General features: G+C 38.6%; 1 protein-coding gene across 7 annotated transcripts in view; it reads right to left on the bottom strand.

Moving 5' to 3' along the window:
* Positions 1-21,731, bottom strand: part of LTBP1 (latent transforming growth factor beta binding protein 1) — a 456,133-nt gene that overhangs the window by 132,997 nt on the left and 301,405 nt on the right. For 3 of the 7 annotated variants that reach the window (XM_018055104.1, XM_018055102.1, XM_018055106.1), the window contains 6 exons: positions 20,398-20,565; positions 17,476-17,703; positions 15,312-15,334; positions 11,055-11,154; positions 10,136-10,234; positions 1,575-1,700 (listed from right to left, as the gene is read on the bottom strand). In XM_018055104.1, coding sequence (XP_017910593.1) covers positions 1,575-1,700; positions 10,136-10,234; positions 11,055-11,154; positions 15,312-15,334; positions 17,476-17,703; positions 20,398-20,565 — 744 coding nt within the window. The remainder of the gene's footprint in view (positions 1-1,574; positions 1,701-10,135; positions 10,235-11,054; positions 11,155-15,311; positions 15,335-17,475; positions 17,704-20,397; positions 20,566-21,731) is intronic. The other 4 variants (XM_018055105.1, XM_018055108.1, XM_018055107.1 and 1 more) reach the window with 2 other exon arrangements.

Genomic DNA, 21,731 nt, shown 5'->3' with positions numbered 1-21,731 from the left:
CTCCTCTGTCCCACCTTATAAGTGAGGAAAACAGTAAAAGGAATACACTCAGTTTCCCTGAATACCTGAAGGGCTGCTATTGCAAAGAGGGAATACACGTATGGCGTACTGCTTTGAAAGTTCAAGCTACAGCTATGATATTGGTGTTTCAAAAGAAAGATTTCAGGTCAACACAAAACGACCTGCCTGATAACTGGAGTCATGTAAGTGCTGGAATTCACCGTGCAAATCCCAGGCCAGCTCAGCAGAGGCAGCGAGCAATGTCATGATAGGCACTCTCTTTCACAGTGCACATGGGTAAAACGAGACTGAATCATCTCGACTGACTGCCCTTTTCAACTTTACGCTTGCGATTCTAAACATAATACATCTCATGTATGCAAATTCACGAGAAACAGTCATACTACAGAGCAAATGGATGTCCCCCTCACACCTCACTCCACATATATATGCAGAACCGAACAGCAAAAGTCATATTTGCTCAATGGAATTCAGGATAAAGTGGGTTTGATTAGGTATATCCCTTTGCGGCTCCATATTTGCCTTATAACTCTTATTGAACTTCCTTTTTCTAAAAAAGATATTAAATTTAGTGTTAACACATTAAAATGACTTAACACATTTACACCCCTTTGTGAGATACATTTTTTCCCCAAAGAAGCATATATGAGCTCCTTACATTATAAATCCATTAATAGTCTCTCGTCAGCATATACTGGTTTTCAGTACAGTAATTCCAACAAAGGTATATAGAGTCAAAGCTATGGTTTTTCCACCAGTCATGTATGGATGTGAGAGTTGGACCATAAAGAAAACTGAGCACTGAAGAATTGATGCTTTTGAACTGTGGTGTTGAAAAAGACTCTTGAGAGTCCCTTTAACTGCAAGGAGATCCAGCCAGCCAATCCTAAAGGAAATCAGCCCTGAATATCACTGGAAAGACTGATGCTGAGGCTGACGCTCCAATTCTTCAGCCACCTGAGGCGAAGAACTGACTCATCGGAAAAGACCCTGATGCTGGGAAAGATTGAAGGCAGGAAGAGAAGGGGATGACAGAGGATGAGATGGTTGGATGGCATCATCAATTCAATTGACATGAGTTTGAGCAAGCTCCAGGAGTTGGTGATGGACAGGGAAACCTGGCATGCTGCAATCCATGGGGTCACAAAGAATCAGACATGAATGAGTGACTGAACTGAACTGAATAGAAATTCCTTTTAAAAATCAAATTTTATAAATTTATATAAACATTTTTATTGCAGGATATATTAATTTTTGCTAAATATGTTTATAGATAGCTATTTCTAGAGCTCTTAATTATTGTCTATATTCTTTACCTGAAAAACTTTGGGAAATTATTCTACCTTGATGTAACTGTATTACTCTTGGCAAAGCAGGCAGCATTGAACCAAGAGGTAAGAGCCTTCTAGGAGTTAAGCAAGCCTCTTTTTTGAGTACTTTTAGCTTAGGGAGAAAAATTTTTTTTAATTAAACAGTATTTTCCCCGTGATTATGTTCTTAATGTGCAAACATTCAATATTTAATAATCTCATCAACCAAAAGTGTCTTCTTACCAACACATTTCCTCTGTTGCTCATTGAACTTGTAGCCATCGTAGCATATACAGGTATATCTCACTGGCAGGTTAATGCAGTGTCCTGCTCCACAGATGTCAGGGTTCACAGAACATTCATTGATTTCTTTAAAAATAAGAAAACGTGGGACAAAACAGATATAAACAAAGATTTCATTGCACCTTGCAAACAATAACTTTGTTTTTCCTGAATACCTTATTGCCAGTTATGCATTCAGAAAACTAAATTTCACACTCTAAAATCAAGTGTAAACTCATCTGATTACATTATAATTGATCAGTTAGTCACAGCCAAAGCCACCAAAAATTCTGAAAGAGACAACTTCTAAGATGAACTGGAGTAGGTGGAAATTTAGAAAGAGGCCATCCTGGACGTTATCATCAATTCTGAACTTTCAAGATAGCCCATCAGTGAGTTTCTATCCTCTCCAGTTCATTTTGGATGATGGACTGAATCACATGATTCCTTCTGATAAGAAATAGATGGCAACTTTCTACTATTTGTTAGCAGGCCAAATTCAAGTTCCAAAAAACATACTCAACCTCCTCCCAAATTTCTCATTAATTCTCCAGAAAGATTTACCACTTCTAATCAAAGCAGAACTTCTGGATGCAACTTATTCTTAATTTGCCAATTTCAACAGGAGCATATTTTATTTATACTAGTAGAATATAGACTCTTATTCCAGATCTTCTCTGCTCAGTTCCTCCCTTCCTTTCCTCCTGATTCCTGCACAAGACTGGCTTCTTCTATGAAGTCCTTGCTCCACACATAGACACGGGCTGTGGTCAAGGCAAGGGGAGGGGAGTTGCCAGTGGGTGAAGGCCATCACAACATGCTTTATCACCAAAATGACCTGAAAACTCAAAGGTGACTTTCTGAGATGAATTACTCCAAGGTAGTCTGTTGATTTCAACGATCTTTGTAAGTATGTATAATAGTATAGTAGGGAGTGGGCAGTACAGCTGGCGGTCAGAGCCCAGGCTTGAGACGAGAGTACAGGTACCAACCTTGCTGCCCCTTCTTTGCTCTGTAACAGAGCACAAATTACTTAAACAATCTAAGCCTCACTTTTCTCTATGTATAAATGAGAATGACCAGAGCACCAACGTCAGTGTGAGGTTCAAGAGAGACAACCGAAATAATGTATGTAGCTCAATGCCTGGCACAGTATATGTGCTCAGTAAAAATTAGCCATTATTACTGATTACTGCGGTTGTTCCTATTGAAGTTATTTAAGAATACATAACAGGGTCTTTCCCAGTGGTCCAGTAGTTAAGAATCTGCTCTGTGAGGCAGGGGACACGAGTTCATTCCCTGGTCCAGGAAGACTCCATATGCCACAGGGCAACTAAACCCACACACCACAGCTACAGAGCCTTAGATCTAGAGTCCATGAGTTGCAACTACTGAAGCTCATGTCCCTAGAACCTGAGCTCTGCAACAAGAGGAGCTGCGGAAATGAGAGGCCTGAGCAGCTCAACTAGAGAGCAGCCCCTGCGTGACGTAGCTAGAGAGAGCTCAGGCACAGCAATAAAGACCCAGCACAGTAATAAATACATAATTTGGAGAAAAGAATATACAACAAAGAAATTGCACACAAATAATACTACTATCTATTATCTCACTGCCATCATGCAGTAAACAACACTTAAAACAGATGACATCATGGATAAGCCCAAATGGCCCAGTGGAGGAAGACCAGGGGCTCAAGTGTGACAAGCTAAAACACACCTTTGTTAATGGGGTCTATGGTCTGAATGAAAAGAAAAACAGGCATGCTACTGTCATCAATAACCCACTGTGAATTCTGAATAAAAATGTGGAAAACAGTGCTTTAACAAAAATTCACTATGGAAATGACCTAAATTGGGGTTGAGGTTACTCTCCAAAACCCAAACCACATTCATTTTTCATCAAGTGTTATTCACTGTGCTGTGATTTTAAGACAACTGGTGCAAGTTATTTGAACAGTTGTTAGGCTTTAAAAGAAAGCATATGACTGCAGAGCTGCAGTATTTTGCATAAAATCACTTGGATTATGATAAAAGCGCACATTTAAAATTATTTATATCTTTAGTGAACCTATTTATGCTAATTCACTATCAGAAAAATAGTTTATAGTCAGTATAATGTCAAGTTACAGGAAAAAAAAATTCAAAAGACTAAAGACATAGGTAATTACCATGACTGCTTAAATGACTGATTATAACCATATAAAATAATGAATTATGGGACATACACAATATAGATTATATAATAATCTTTAGCAGGATAGGAAAATGCTTATTTTTTAAGAAAATATAGTCAGGTACAAATTATAATATAGGATATGATTTAAATTATTTTTACACAGAAAAGCAGATTGGAAGAAAATAAATCTAAGCATTACAATTATGGAGATTAGTACTGTCTATATTTTTCTGTATCTTCCAAAATTTCTACAATGAACAAGTGTTATTACTTCTATAACCAGAAAAGTCTTTCTTAAAAAATTATCATTTCCATGTGCTGCAAAAATCTGAAGGTAAAAAACGTAATCTTCTCCAGGTTCTACTTCTAGACCCTCAGGTAAGAATTCTCTTCTCTGTTTATAAGAATTCTTTAGTAGAATAGTGTGAGAAGCAGTTCTTTAACCATCTATTCTTAATGTAAGCAGATGCCTCCTTTTAAAATTAATGGCATTTAGATTTCTTGATTTTCTTTGAAATTATTTTATGTTCTTCTCTGCCATTTGCTTAAATCAGAGAAGACATATTGATCAAATTTGCAAAAAGAAAAATTAGAAGATGACAATATACTAGGAAGAAGTAGTCAGAATTAATTAAAAGATTGTACATCTGGGGTTTTCAGGAAATGCTTGATGGGTACTCATTGCCCCCACTCCCACACATACCAATTTATTGATTACCAAATATTTATCTGTTCTTTTTCAGGCACAGCTTTAGAATGGAATGTTTACACATGTAAATAAAGTCTTCAAAAATATGTGATGCTTAATTCAGATGAGATACTTTCCTATGTCAGTGTGCCAATATTTAGATAATTTCTTAAGTCAACTCTAAGATAGAAGAAATGATTAAGAATTTTAACTCTTTTGTCTTTTTTTTCATTTTTTTAAAATACAAATTTATTTATTTTAATTGGAGCTTAATTACTGTACAGTATTGTATTGGTTTTGCCATACATCAACATGAATCCGCCACAGGTATGCACGTGTTCCCCATCCTGAACCCCCCTCCCTCCTCCCTCCCTGTACCATCCCTCTGGGTTGTCTCAGTGCACCAGCCCCGAGCATCCAGTATCTTTTGTCTTAAGAAATGAACAATAATGGCCTTTCCTTCCAATTTAGTATCTTAAATAGAAGCTATGAGGTTGAAATATTTATGAGGAAAGCTTGAGAATTCTTAGCTGATTACCTCATAGATTATGTATATAAAACTGCAGTTTGAAAACGTTGATCCCAACTGGCGCTAAGGTATGTAAGAAAATGCTACTCCGACACCACTAGAGGGTACTAAGAGATACATCAGTGTGAGAGGATATTTACTAACATTGTAGATTTCTATAGTTTGTCCCATTTTTTATACACATGATAAATTGTATCAGTTTATTCTCAGAGATCCCATTTATCTATTTGCTATCCCACCCTTCTAAGTTCAAAAAGAAAAATTAACAACTTCAAAATACCTCTGCTTCCTCTTTACCATTCATCAAAAAATTTACCAGATTATAATCAACAACACTAAATCTTAACTTTCCTTAACACACAAGAAAGCATGTGACTTGATAGAGGTGTTAGCGAATTCTTTTGTAGTAATCATAGTGCAATATACGAATGTATCAAAGCAGCACATTGTATACCTTAAACTTATGCAATGTTATATGTCAACCACATCTCAAAAAACTAACAAACAAAAAACAACAAAATTGATCAACACCATTTTAAAGTTTAAAAAAAATTATTGATACTCTTAAAACTTTCAGGTGTTTCACACCATCTCTTCCTACACTTCCCTTCTTTGACTGTGACACTTTCATTCTTGATTATAAGTTACACAGAAAGGCAGTCCTGATGGTATTGTCTTAAAACTGAAAAAATTAAACTTCAGGCTTAGAAAAAAGCTTCTGGCTTTCTCTGCATTTTGGGGGGCAAAGACGTTATGCTTTACATTTTTCTAAGAGGTCACTCACACAGAGCCACGCTAGCCTGTTCCCACAGAAAGGATCAGTTCAGGTCAAAATATACATTTCTCCATATGTGCTGATGGCTCTGGGAATACGGTAAAGCCTTGCACAGAAAGCAGTAATGATTGGTCTCTGGGGCACTCAGGTTAATGATCATGTCTTCTCTTCTGAAGCATGTTTGGCTTCCCAGAGACAAGAGACTGTTCCCACTGGACTCTTGGAAGCGTCCCCCTTCATAATGCCCATCATATTTCCCCTAGGGTGCAGGACCACCCTTACACACGCGGCCCCTGAAACAGCTTCACCTACATCAGGCCAAGGACTTCATCGTATCTTTCCCAGGAGTCCATTTAGAATTTGGAAAAAAGAGTCATGACCAAAAGCCAATGGAAAACCAAATGGTCTATTTGTCCCAGAAAGATGGCCAGAGATAGATTTAAGAGTCTGGTGTCTTTAAGAATTAAATGAAAAAGAAAGCTTTTGGCAAGATATGAAAATGAATACGCTGACCTTTTGCTTTTTTCCTGCTCATGTGATTACTCAAAATAAATAAATAAACAGAGCTGGAAATGTTAAAGCATGATGATTTTACATGCAACAAAGTTCATCTTCCTTGAGCCTACATAGTTCATTGAGGCTGTCATGACGCTGGTAATATGCTTCAGGGACAAAGGTTTTTATAAAGGGGTCACTGATGAGTTCTGGAAAAGATCTGATGAGCAAAATAGTTTTTACAACGTTTGGGCCATGATGATTACAAAGGTTTACACAAAGCAGTCATGAAAGTCAGAATAATTTCTGGCTGGTCTGCAAGGGCCATGGAGAAAGTTTAGGAAGAGCTGGCAGAGGAAGGTATCAAATGTCAACTCATGGAAAGGTTTACAAAAATGCCCTGGCTTCCTAACTGCCCCACAAAGAGCATAAATTGTCCCACAACAATTGAAGCAGATGTTTCCACTTTGTAAATACTCGCCAGAGAAATAAAGGTTTGATTTTCCAACCTATCCTTGAGCTACTAAGACACTATGCTAAATCAAGAATTTATATGCTGAAATGTATCATTTCTTTGGAAACAGTGTGCCAATAATATTGCAAGCCACCAACTCAGCTGCTCAGAGTGGAAAATATCACCCTTATTCCCTCCAAATATGCGGCTCCCTTTATAATTATTGCAAGTCAAAGTGAGTCTGACGAAATCTACAAAGGCTACTTCCAATTTCACCATCATAAAGATATCATTGCTGAGCAATGTGAGGCTGATTTTGGTTATTTTAGACGCCTACTTATTATTCTATTCCTTTCTTCAATTCATGTAAGAAACTAACAACCATCTACCTCCTTTGTGTTCCAAGAAAAAAACAAACAAAAAACAAAAAACTCTGCCTAATGTTCCAGAGAGACTCGATCAGACTGCTCTTTTAATCTACATATCTGGCTCTCTCATCAAAATCAATGAGAACATCTATATTTTTATTTCAATTAAATTTGATACAAAACATTCTTCTTGTTCTAGGGTAGATTACAGATCATAGTATGGCTCCAAAACTGCAAATTATTTCAATTCAAAAACTATTTCAAATGTTCTCCCCATGGATTGGTTCAGAAAGATTCTTCTACTATAGGAAGTCAGAGCACCTATAAATGCTGTGTGAAAACGAAATTTCAATGTCACTTGTTTCCTGGAAGGAAATATTTGTGCTTCAAACATGTGATAGCAGATGTTAGCCCTGTATCTCTGCCAAACTCAAATTAAGCTGTCTTCTAACAACTTCATATAGCACAACTACTTTCATTTTTTCAATCAGTTCCACAGTTCAGTTGAAGCTGAGTAACTGCAATTTGTTATTCCTCACAGGGCTGCATTTAAATGATCAAACTGCGTTTATCTAGCCAAACTTCTACAAAGCTAAACTGCAAGAAGACTGTCTGTTAAGTCAGCCATTGTTAAAAAGGCACAAAACGACAGAGCCTTCACACTGGAAAATGGAAATAGAGTACTTTAAAGAACTAGCACATTGACAGACTGCAATTTTCTTTTTTAACGCAGATGTAAACAATGAGAAGACTTGCTGACCAAGATGGTGCATTATATGTTTGTATGCCTTGCACAGTAGCCATTCATGTGCTGTGCTTTGTCGCTCAATCGTGTCTGACTCTGCGACCCCACGGACTGCAGTCCGCCAGGCTCCTCTGTCCATGGGCTTTCTCCAGGCAAGAATACTGGAGTGGGTTGCCATGCCCTCCTCCAGGGAATCTTCCCCAACCCAGGGATCAAACCCAGGTCTCTCTCATTGCAGGTGGATTTTTTACCATCTGAGCCACCAGAGAAGCCCAGTCTTTCATAAATGGGTTTAATGAAATAAGTAGATACAGCTGTGACTTCAGAACAGAGAAAAACAATTTTAGCTACAGCCATTAAAAACAAACAAAAATCACTAGCATTTCACTCTATCACTAGAAACACAGGGTTTGGCCACAAAATTCATGTGAGTCAACCCACTACTTAGAAATAGTTAACATTTCTATATCACTCTGCTCACTGTTTACAGTAAAACCAAAGAGCAGTTGCTTTGCATTCATATGGGAAGGCCATGACTCTGGGTGCAGCTGCGCCTTGAGGCATCGCTGAAGCAGGTGAGAACACACTGCTGGGTGCATGATGTGACTCTGCCCTACTTAACTGCACTTCAGCTCAGGACAGGGGAGTGGTTTAAAAACGCTTTTCTGTCTGCTGCATCCAACAAGTGTCTAAGAGAAAGTGCATCCACAATTTTGAGAAAATAGGTCAAAAAAGCTTTGGTTTTTAAAACATATAAAAACTGTTATGTACTTAATGGCATACAACTTAATGTTTTAATATCTATACACAGTGAAATGATCGCCACGATCCAACTAATTAATACATCTAACCAAGCATGTTTCTGTTTGAAATGATGCAATGTCATATTTCTTAAGAGGCAAAACTCTGAGAGAGGCTGCACAGTCCTCTATTAGCTTCTCCTGTATATACTGCCAACCTCATCCTGCAATGATGTCATGAACTTATGCTGTTATGATGCACCTTAGTGATACTTTGTCTGATTACAAAAATATTTTTCCACATCAGAATATGTGGAATACACAAACAATTCCACTATGAAACAACATTCAAACCCCTCAGACCCTGCTTCCAAAATAACCACTGCTGATCTGGTGTATTTTCTTCTAGCATTTTCTCAATGTATGTCTTTTTTTATATAAGTGGTTTAATACTCTATATCCTTCATTTTTACATACTTTTTCTTGTATTTAGCAATATCTTGTGACCATTTTCTGGTATATTTTTACAAATTCTTCAAAAATACTGTAGTAATTGGTGGTAGCATAATGTTTCAATGTAGATGTAATTATCTATTTCCCTATAGTTAAATATTTAGGTCTTTCTATTTTTTTCTCTATTATACACAGTGCTGTGGTAAGCGCCTGTTTATACAAACCATTACAACAGTGCTGGGGAGACATTATTTCCTTATACTAGTTATCTTAATGTTAGGATTACTGAGTTAAAAGTCCTGAACATTTTTAAAGTTCTTGATACATATTGCCAGTTTGTGCTTTCCAGAAAAGTTGAACTACTTTACATTCCTTTCCATAATTGTGTGAGAGCCTTGACTTCACTCTAGTAAAAATGAAATATTACATTGATAAGAATAAAGAATTCTCACTTTAATTTGCATTTCTTTGAGTGCTAGTAAAGTTGAAATTTCCTATTACATACATGTTTCTTTGTATGTTACCTATGAATTATCTGATGATATTAATTTCATTTTTCTATTAGTATTCTTATTGCTGATTTATAAGCCCTCACTATACATTAAGGATATTAACTTTTAAGCTGTTGGTTATAAATTATAATAAATCTTTATAATTTCTCACTAATGGCTGAAATAACATGTTTATTAAACAGAATTTTGAAAATATATAAAAATATATTGAGCAGAAAGCTTATCCATGATCCTATTAACTGAGAATGGTTAAACGCTTCGATCAACTTTCTTTTTCTGTGTTTATAAACATTTAAAAGATAAAATTGAAATCACTGTGTTCTGTATTTAATATCATCCTATAAGCATCTCCTCATGACATTACTTTTAAAACATTAACAGCTGTGTGATATGCCACTGCATATGTGCCATAATTTATTTAAACATATTCCTCCTTCAAAAAATATTTAGATCATTTCCAAATATTTGCTCTTATGACTAACTCTGCCATGAGCGATCTTATACATGTGATACAATTTTGACTTTACATTTAAAATGTTCACATCCCTGTCTCCTCCACAGACTCTGCAATATCAATCCTGCGCCTACCTGTTACTTGAGTAGGTGCAATGACTTGGCTGGCGCTTGATGTTGAAGCTTCAGGAGCTACTTCCACAGGCATAGGAGGTGATGTTTTTTCAATCACTACTATATGAGGAGGGAGAGAATAAAAATGAAAATCAAAGGCTGTTATATGCATTGAGATCCCATTTCAAAATGTAAGCAAAATTTAGTCTAACAACATACCATGGTTAATTCTTGGATATTAAGAACAACTATAGTTCCCTAAAGGTCATAATATTAACCTATAGCCCTGCTTTCCACATTTAGTGACAATATCTGAGAGCAATTTGGAAGTCAATAAAAATGACCCTTCATCAAATGATGAACCCTCAATAATGTTCTAATAATATATACTACTCCTGACCACAGAAAATAGTGAAAGAAATTTATCATTATAACACTTATAATACAGCAGTCTCCCTTTATCCATGGAGCATATGTTCTAAGACCCCCAGTGGATGTCTGAAACTGCAGAGAGTATCAAATCCTAAATATACTGTGTTTTTCCTACACTAATGGGCAGGAAGCATATAGAACATGGATACTGGACAAAAGGATGATTCACGTCCTGGGCAGGATGGAACAGGACGGCGCGAGATTTCATCATGCTACTCAGAACAATGCACAATTTAAAATGTATGAATTGTTTACTTCTGGAATTTTCCATTTAATATTTTTGGGCTGTAGCTGACCGCAGAAAGTAAAACCACGGATAAAGAAGGATCGACTGTACCATACTTACACTAACATTATATGAGGATATTAATACACACAAGTGTATTTCATATTTCACTCACTTAGGAATTCTCATGACTAAAACTTTAAAACCAGAGACACACAATAATCTTCATCTTACTCTCTTATTCAGAGTACTCTTACAAACAGCACAAATCAACTGAGCTACCTGGAAACTGTGGATGCAGATGAATGGTTGAAATGCCTGGAGAGAGCTGGGGTTGACCAGGCTCAAGTTTGGTTTTCTCTTGATCCAATGAAGGTATTTCCTGGATGGTTGTATTAAAAGGGGGGGAAAAAGAGAACTGAGAGTAGGAATTTTTAGTTTCTACATATTACTATTTTTATTTCATTAGTTCTTCTCTTAGAAAGGCAACAAATATCATAGGATATTACACAACTTGTGCAACTGTGTAAAAAAATTTTTTTAAACATACTATTGCTGCGCTACTATACTGAGCCCTTGAGTTTTCCTAGCAGTGCTGATCCACGCTCACACCCTCAACCCATTTCCCAGAGGCTCAAAGCAAAAGGTTTCTTAGACATTTTAAACAAATGCCTTGGCTCAGAGGCCCATGTTTGGTCTGGAACAAGGCAAAACTAATCCCAGAGAAGAACTAAAATAAGCCGTCACCGCATTCACATGTGGCTTCTGCCCAAATAAAATGAACCGCCACATCCTGCAGATTAAAAATGGATACAGGTGTGTCATAAGAAAGAACACACGAGACACTAAAGTATGGTAAGTCTGCCAATTACTTTCCATCTCCACCTCTCAGAATGCTGGTAGTTGAACAGCAACAGAAAAATAGGGATTTGGAGGAGACCAGGGATTTCCCTGGAGAAGGCAATGGCACCCCACTCCAGCACTCTTGTCTGGAAAATCCCATGGATGGAGGAGCCTGGTAGGCTGCAGTCCATGGGGTCACTAAGAGTCGGGCACGACTGAAGTGACTTAGCAGCTTAGCAGGGATTTCCCCATATATCCTTTTACCCACTCTTATCTCCTGAACCACAGACTTGCACCTAGGACTCAGTTTCCAGTTACAGCTCCTGTCAGGATTCCTGCAGACTGAATATCAGGCTAGGTAAAGGTCTATGACCTTGCCCACAGTGGTTTGGGGCCAGAGCACTCACGCTACCACTCCTATAAAAGCATTCATCAGGTTATCCTACACACTCCTTCCCTCACTTTAATCACTGTCATCTTCCAGAAAACTCACTCCCCTGGCCTCTCCCTTTAATTCAGTTCAGTTCAGTTGCTCAGTCATGTCTGACTCTTTGTGACCCCATGGACTGCAGCATGCCAGGACTCCCTGTCTATCACCAAATTCCAGAGTCTACACAAACTCCTGTCCAATGAGTCGGTGATTCCATCTAACCATCTCATCCTCTGTCGTCCCCTTCTCCTCCTGCCTTCAATCTTTCCCAGCATCAGGGTCTTTTCCAATGAGTCAGCTCTTCGCATCAGGTGGCCAAAGTATTGGAGTTTCAGCTTCAACATCAGTCCTTCCAATGAACACTCAGTTCTTTAGGATGGACTGGTTGGATCTCCTTGCAGTCCAAGGGACTCTCAAGAGTCTTCTCCAACACCATAGTTCAAAAGTATCAATTCTTCAGCGCTCAGCTTGCTTTATAGTCCAACTCTCACATCCATACATGACCACTGGAAAAACCAAAGCCTTGACTAGATGGACCTCTGTTGGCAAAGTAATGTCTCTGCTTTTGAATATGCTGTCTAGGTTGGTCATAACTTTCCTTCCAAGGAATAAGCGTCTTTTAATTTCATGGCTGCAGTCACCATCTGCAGTGATTTTGGAGCCCCAAAATTAGTCTGCCACTGTTTCCCCATCTATCTGCCATGAAGTGATGGGACCACATGCCATGATCTTTGCTTTCTGAATGCTGAGCTTTAAGCCAACTTTTTCACTCTCCTCTTTCACTTTTATCAAGAGGCTCTTTAGTTCTTCTTCACTTTCTACCATAAGCATGGGGTCATCTGCATATCTGAGGTTATTGATAGTTCTCCTGACAATCTTGATTCCAGCTTGTGCTTCTTCCAACCCAGTGTTTCTCATGATGTAATCTGCATATAAATTAAATTAGCAGGGTGACAATATACAGCTTTGATGTACTCCTTTTCCTATTTGGAACCAGTCTGTTGTTCCATGTCCAGTTCTAACTTTTATTGGGTTGGCCAAAAAGTTCGTTCAAATTTTTCTGTAAGATGTTAAAGAAAAACCTTCTCTCCTAGCTTTCTTTACTTATCACCTTTTCTGCTCTTAATAAAATAGATATCCTGCCTGAGTATCTCAAAGACCCAATTTTGAAAGCATGAGTGCTTACAGGGTAACTCCATTTAGATATTCTACAAATCCCTCAAACCCATCCCTTCCTGAAAATATTCAGGCTCTGATTCCAACTTCTTCATCTCTGTGAATGCCACAGTCATTGATCTCTCCAGGTTTAAAGTCACTTTTCATTCCTCATTCCAAGCCCTGACTATTTCCACTATTCCTTATATTGGTTCATCTTTTTCCACATCCACAGCCCCCTACTACCTTCATCTGCACTCACTCTCATTCTCAGTTCACTGTAGTCGTCTAATCGGCCTCTCAAGCTTCCTCTTCCCCACCTCAGTTAATCCTAGTGTGTTGCATCTTCTAGAAACACAGAGCACTTACTACTTTCCCCCTCACATTTCCCCTTCTTCTTAAGAATATAGACTAGTTTTCCTACTACCCATTGAAAGGTGATCCCAATCAGGCTCAACTACACCCCATCCCCTGCAGCCCAAGGTCAGTGCTACCAAGGAGTGGACCATAACCAGGTGTCAATCAACTCCTGCAGCTTACAGACAGGATCCCAGACTTGTGCCCTCCCTCCCGCATTACCCAGGAGCATGGGGCAGTGGACTTCTTTCTTCGTGGTCCATGCCACTTCTCCACTTGACAAGTGGGTCCAGCAGAGGAGGCCAGTATTTCCCCACTGATTATAACTGCAGTTTGGTATTCCAAGCCTTCCAAAGCATCTCCCAAGTTCTCTGAGTCTTTCCTGCTCCCCTCAATGACCTCGTGCTGTCCCCACCCTCCACTGCACCTTTGTGCACATAATTTCTCATCAGTGGATCACCCTGCTTTTTCTTCACTGATCTTTAAGAACATGAGATCTCCACAGAAAGTCAAGACCACGAAGTCCACGGCTGCATTTTCCCCACTGCCTCCTCTCTGAACATCCACAAGAAAAATTTCAGGCCCTCTTTCAGAGTCTTTATGAAAGTTTCACAAGCTCAACCATAAACAGAGGGGAAGAAAATCAGATAAGATGAGGTTGTCAGGGAGCTGGCTGGACCACTCATGTGCTAAAGGATTCCTCTCACTTATAAACCAGAACTAAATTCAAAATCAACAAAATTGCAAACTACCGTACGTCACTGATCTTTAGAGATGCTCTCCAAGAGCAGCAAATTACCCATGTAAAATATGCAAATCTCTTGTACTTCTTTTGGGGGTCAGTATAAAAACATTTTTCCTTACTGGATGCTATCACTCTAAAATCATTCCTTCTTTTCTGGATTCTGTCAGCACTTTTAATGTTTGTTTTATTCTATCCCCATACTTATAAACCAAAGATTTTTAAAACTATTTATAATATTTTACAGAGGTCTATGTCCCCATCTAAAGCCTAATACTGCATTCTTATGAGAGAATGAACACTACACAAATGTGTAAACATACAATAATTACCTAATTTTCATGTTACCAATAAATCTTCAGACAAGGAACAATATTATATAAACAGGACAGAGCTTCAGCAAATGCCAACATTTTCTACTAACAAATCTCACATTCGGTGTCCCATTTCATGGCCCCCCAAAATGAAAGATTAAAATTTCTCTAAAATTTTAAGGAAGCAATATCCCAGTACTTGATTATCAATTTCAAGGATAAGTTCTGCTCATACTCCAGTTTAAGTCAAACATGCATATCAAATTTTAGTTGAAGTGAGAAGTACATCATTCAGTATATAAATGAACTCTGAGAATAACACAATTACATAAACATGTCAGAACCTTTCTTTCCATCGATGTTCCAGGCCCTAAACCAACTCTCTGAATTTCACTTAAGTCCCTGATTCCCATCAGGCCCATCATTTTCATCTCCCCAGATTTAAGTTCCATGAGAACAAGCAGATTCATCTGATTTGGTCTCTACTATTTCCCTAATATTCAGCATAGTGCCAGTCATATAGCAGGCACTTAATAAACGTTTACTGAATGAATGGCTGTTATTCAATGTATTTCCTTAAGCGAAATGATGTATAATAGACATGTTACTATATTTAAGTCTTAAAAAATCACACATAATCTAGAAGAGAATCACTATGAAGGTAACAAAAGAAGACTTGCAAACAATGAATAAATTACCTTCTCAGGAGGTACAGTTGCCACTAAAACCAAAAAAAAAAAAAAAAAGAAGGACATTAGTACAACTCAAGACAGTCTACTACATAATAGTTCAATTTTTAAAAAGCAACAAAAGTTCAGTCTCCAAAAGGATTAAGAATCAAACTAAATCAAGTGCAGAATTATAGTCAACTACCACTTTGGAGCATTTTACACATGACTGACAGGGGAAACCTGTATGTCATTCCTCAATTGCAGGAAATCAGGCAGTAGATGGGATGGAGTTCTTTCCAACTCACTAACTGTTAAAGTTATAGGAGGCACCACTTCCTGATACATTGTCTCATGCCTACTCACAATTTTGGAGCACTTCCCATGCCTCAGAAAAGGAACATTTTCATTACAGTTATCCTGAACATAATAAACAATGTTTGAAATGCTTTCTGATATCAATGTTAAAAATAAATAAATAAATGCCCCTGTTTCAATAAGAGACCTAAGAAAGGGTGCTACATTCTTGGTGAACACTGATCTTTAATGAAGCCCTGTGAGTGTTTTCAGAAAGATATTCTAACAAGCTTACAAAAAAACAAAAAAACATCAAATCACAAGCCAGCAAGATTCAACGAGCAATTAACATCACTATGTTGAACAAATCACAGATTACACAATCACCAACATTATTGTAGGGTGGTGGTGGTAGTGATTATGCCTTTCCATTTTGAAACACTTCAAAAATCAGTTGTAGAATTAGTCCTCAAATCTTAGGTCAATAATCACAGGGATTCTGCTCATGAGCCAACATCTCCATAAACATTAGTATAAGATATGGTAGATGCATTACTCCTAAACGCAATCAGGGTGCCAGATTGCTACCGCTGCTGCAACATTCTTGTGGTTAGAAAAAGTCAATAAACCTTCTGTCCTGTCTAATCCACCACCAAGAAACTCTTGAGGCAGAATCTGGACCACAGCCCATTTTCTCCCGCTTATGAAGAGGAGGAGGAATTGCAAACACCTGGCCAACCGTCCAGGAATCAGCTGGCCAGCACTGTCTATCTTAGGTGAGGTCCTACCATACCTGCCTAACCAAGGAGAAGTGCAGCAAGTCAAAGAGTGGACTTAACTGGGCTACAACACATGAAGGTTCAGAGCCGTGAAGAAAGACCTCTCTTCCTTGCCACGCTCCCAATGCCTCATCTAACTTGAGCCCCTTCTCTCCTCACAAAATCCATAAATGCACACCCTGAATTCCCATCCAGGATCCAAGTGTGAAAGACCAACAGAAGCTTTATTAAAGCCAATACCTATCCCACACAAACTTAAGATTTTTGTTCATCCTATCTGGGGTGAGCACTTCTGTGGTGAAAAAGATATTCAAAGTATTGGACATGCTGGCTTCTATGAAGAGACAAAGATAGATAGTCCTTTCTGAAATGGAACCAATTGTCTCTAGTCTCCTTCTGGAGAAGAAGGCCTTAACCACCTCCTGGGAAAGATGTGTTCTTGGTTCTATCACATACTCTTTGTATGACATTTGCAAGTCAGTTGCTCCATGTCTCCAGTTCTCAACATGCAAATCAAAGGACTTCACTAGGTGAACTCTCTCCAAAATCCCTTTCAAGGACCCTATCTTCCTTCATTTTGCTGCCCATTATCCGTGACTTCCCTCCTATTTCATGGAAGCTCAGTTGATGCTTCAAGCCTGTGGATTCCACTTTTTAAGGTAAACATATATTTATTAAACAGTTCTCTAGATACAGAAGCGAGTTCTGGCTATTCCCTGAAAAATCTAAGGCACTATCCAGGAGTAAACAGCACGAAAAAGTAGCCCCCAAACATATGACAATGTCATTGGATTGTCATGGAATACTGTCACAATTGTTCTGGAGCAGCGGGTCTCAATCAGGGGTAATTCTTCCCCCAGGGGACATTTAGTGATATTTGGACATCTTTTTGGTTGTAACAGCCAGGAGGGGGAGGGTGCTACTGGCAGTAGAGGTTAGAGGTCAGGGATGTTGCTAAACATCCTGTAATGCCCAGAGCAGCCCCTCATATCAAAGAATTATCCACCCCAAACTGTCAGTAGTGCCGAGGCTGAAGGCCCTATTGTAGAAGTTACATACAGGGAAACCAAAGACACACAAGATAGATGACTAGCTCCACGATCCATTTCCACTCTCACCTTCTGGCTCCACCGCTCCTGGCCCCTGTTCCCGGGAGAAGGTCAGGGCCTCCACTGGTTCTTCCTTGGCTGGGAGAGGTGGAGGATGAGTACTTTTAGCAACAGGTTGAGTGTTCTTTGGCTTGACAAATACAGGTCCTTTACCTACATGGTGATGGATTGGCCTGCGTCTATGAACGCCAGAAACCGTATAACCCATTCCACCAGGACAGATTTCCTTAAAAGCAGCTAGATTTGGGATGGGAAAATATTCCTTTTAAAAATCTAAAAGTGCAAACTTATACACAGAGGAAAACAGCATGATGAATATCGCTTAATAAATCATCACTAATTTATAGTTACATTTAAAAACTTAAAGAACAGATGCAAAATGCTTGAATTTCTCTCAAACTTGCATATTTATAGGAAAAAAACTCAATTCTTCTAGTTAACATTTCTCCATCTGTTAATTCCTTATCTTACACAATCAGAATCTTATATATAGAGCACATATTTTATATATCAAATTATATATATCAGCAACAAATTAAGAGATAGTATACATATATTTTATATTTAATATTCTTTATCACACTATGTATTACACATAAAATATATGTAATACATGAGATTTTTAGGTACAGAACATACTATATAGATTATATATATATCTCAGAGGAGGGTATAACATCAGTAGAAATCAGACTTTTCACTCTTGCTTTGGTCTAATTTCATTAACTGTTAACCAGGAACTCAGTAACATCTAAATTAAATGACTAGCAAGAAGGTTAAAAAAGAAAAAGCAGTCACTATTGAGTGAAATGAGGTGTTGAAATCATCCTAATTTGATTCCCATTGAAGAAACCAAAGATGAGGAAACCAGGGTGGGGAGTATCAGCTGATATGCAGAGGTTGGTTAAGAAGAATTGAAAAGGGCAAGTGGTTTTGAAGAAATATTCTCAGGATGGTGAAAATGAAGCCAGTCAAAGACACATGTTAAAAGGATGACAGGTAGAAATGAAGGGAAAAACACCAAGTTAGAATGTAGTTATTTTCAAGGGGAGGGGTGACAAGTGAGCAAAAACCAGACCACAACCAACTGGTCAAATTATTGTGAGGACAAGGAGATATTCTGCATCCTTAACTGCTATTCCTGCCGGGAAAGTGCTTTTGTACACTTAAAAAATATCAGCCGGGCACATGTGATTTCCTAACCTTCATTGCATAATCATCAGGAATAAGTCAAGGGGGAAGACAAGGGAGGCAAGGCCATGTGTGGCCTGAGGAGGAAAAATCCACCTCATCTCTTTGGTGTTGGTATTGGAGGCAAGTTACCAAATGCAGACAGCAAGGGGCTTACAGTCAACTCCTTCATTTCTACCTTTAAAACTGAAAGTAAAATAAGTCACTTTTCACTTCCACTGAACAAGAGATCTCCTATGAATGTTCTGGACCTAAAATTAGTTCTCAGTAAAAATAAAACTCTAAAATACTCCTTAAAGCATGCTAAAATACTGTTTTTCTAAGGATCACACATTAAATGGTAGAAGCTCAGTTTTACGTTCAACTATGAAATACAATTTTCATGTGAAAGGACAGAAGTTTCTAGAAAATTTTTTTCTATCAAATACTTGAGGTATATGAAATAACTAAACATTACTTTTGTGAAAATCATCTTATAATAAAAAACTGGTTAAGTATCCAAATTTTATCTTTAATATTATTTTCAAACTTAGTAACTCTACTTTATGGGAAAATCTTCCTGTGTTACATTCCCTTTCTTGATTTATGCTTCATGTAAGGGCTACAAAAGCTATCAAAATGGAACTTAAAGAGAAATGGGTCTATGAATTATCAAGATCATTAATTTCACTGATTATTACTTTTTAATACTGAGTAGATCAGACTCCTCAGGAGGCTACTAGGGCCTTCTGGAAATGTCTCAAGTCACGCAGTATACCAAAACATCATCAACATTATACTATCTCTGCCTCACCAGTTCTTTCTGATCCTAGGCAACAACCAAAGTGGCTTGTGATAATTACATTTATATTTAAAACTTGTCTGCAACAGTGTAAGTTATAGGCATAAGACATTAAATGTTTGAGAGTGAACGCACTTCCATAGATGGGAACCACCTTATCAAACAAGAAATCAGGTAGATGTCTTATGCCCACCTCATGTCAGTGAAATAGGTACACCACTCTTTTATATATATATATATATAATATTATGCCCAGTATTTGCAGGTATGTTTCTTTCTCTTCCATTTAACTCTACTTGATCCTGCATGAGAAGTTGGTGATGCCTTGAGATACGTAAGGCATTTAGATAAATTTATGCTTTCAGAGCATTAGGCAATTATGTACTCAGCTGAAGGATAAAGAATCATCACTTCTTATATTCAGCTCCCATCCAGAAGTTCATAGGAGGACCTGCCCTTGAGTTATGAATTTTCATAGCATAAATTCAATTGTGAATATAATTTTCTCCATTTCCACCTGGAGAAATCAAGCATGATGTTCTTGATAGAACCTGACAGGCACCCATTCAATACATGAGTTAAAAGAGTTAACCTACATCAGGTCTAGTGACCATGCAGGCAGTGAACAGCCACTCATCAGAAAGTGCAAGCCCCACACGGCCTTCCGGTGTCTCCGCACTTTTAAACAGCAGAAACTAGGGACAGCAACTAGGGATAAAAAGCAATGGCTCTTCTTAACATCCAAAAGGAAGTCTAATGTTACACACAAATGGGAAAAGCTCTTTGCATGTAATTTTTTCCACTGATTCAACCTCGTACATTCATGGTCTGTTCAAAAGGATAAAAACACATTGTATTACTAATAAGTGATTTAAAGTCAGAAACCACAAAGAACCCATGCTGTCCAAATCATCCTGTGTGGCCGGGAATGAATGAGCACATGCCGGGGCACGTCTTACCTGTGCCTGGAAGGGGACATTTCTCACAGTGTGGGCCCCAGGCCTTGCCCACACTACAACAGCAGAGCTGCTTGGTGAGGTGCACAGACAGAGGGTGCATACACTGCCTTCCGGAACTGACAAGTCGGTAACACGGCCCTTTCTCTTCCGAGATCACAGGGGTGTCCGCTGAAGCAGAGAGATAAGGCCTGATGTCACCCAAGAAATGACAAAAACCAGTTCGACATTTCACATCAATACTAAAAGGACCCTTAAAGTTTGTATTAGAAGCCATGCTGCTGCTGCTGCTAAGTCACTTCAATCGTGTCGGACTCTGTGCGACCCCATAGACAGCAGCCCGCCAGGCTCCCCCATCCCTGGGATTCTCCAGGCAAGAGTACTGGAGTGGGTTGCCATGTCCTTCTCCAATGCATGAAAGTGAAAGTGCAGTCACTCAATCGTGTCCAACTCTTAGCGACCCCATGGACTGCAGCCTACCAGGCTCCTCCATCCATGGGATTTTCCAGGCAAGAGTACTGGAGTGGGGTGCCATTGCCTTCTCCGATTAGGAGCCATACTTCAGGATAAATCTATCTAGATGTAGGGCATTACCCTACCTGATTTAGGGTCAGCTGACCTATTGAGTCTTAGGAGTCAGGATATCAAACGTCCCTGTCATTGTCTGGCTCCTTCTTCCATTTTAGCTAGTGTTAAAAATCAGGTATATGATCCTTTAATTAGAACTTAAAATTTAAAAATATCAGTTATGTGTGCATGAATGTAAATAAATCATTGCAACCAAAATAAACCTGCCTAAATAAATCTAACTGTCAAAATTACGATTTCATTTGCTGTTTTGTATTTAGCCATAATAGAGTTTATTTGGGGCTTCCCTGGTAGCTCAGCTGGTAAAGAATCCACCTGTAGTGCAGGAGGCCTGGGTTCAATCCCTGGGCTGGGAATATCCCCTGGAGAAGGGAACGGCTACCCATTCCAGTATTCTGGCCTGCGGAATTCTAAGGACTGTATAGTCCATGGGGCTGCAAAGAGTCAGACACGACTAAGCGACTTTTATACACACACACAGGATATTTTAGGATAGCATCTATTGAATAGCCAAGTACCATGGAAAATAAGGTGTTGAACATAATTGATACAAGTCAACTGTTACTCTTCTCACTTGCAGGACAGTGAGAGCCTACAGGGCCTCATCCAGTCTCATTCTAGACCAGCGACCAGAAATCAGAGGCCGAGAGCAGCTTCTGACTGGCACTGCCACACAAGGCCCCCTGTCCAGCCAGAAAGCACGCCAGAGAAGGAACAAACGACATCCTCACACCTCAGAAAACATCTTA

The sequence above is a fragment of the Capra hircus genome, chromosome 11 (assembly GCF_001704415.2).
Source record: "Capra hircus breed San Clemente chromosome 11, ASM170441v1, whole genome shotgun sequence".
Taxonomy (NCBI): Eukaryota; Metazoa; Chordata; class Mammalia; order Artiodactyla; family Bovidae; genus Capra; species Capra hircus.
Note: the sequence above shows the minus strand (reverse complement) of the source record. Positions and strands in the feature narration are given on the sequence as shown.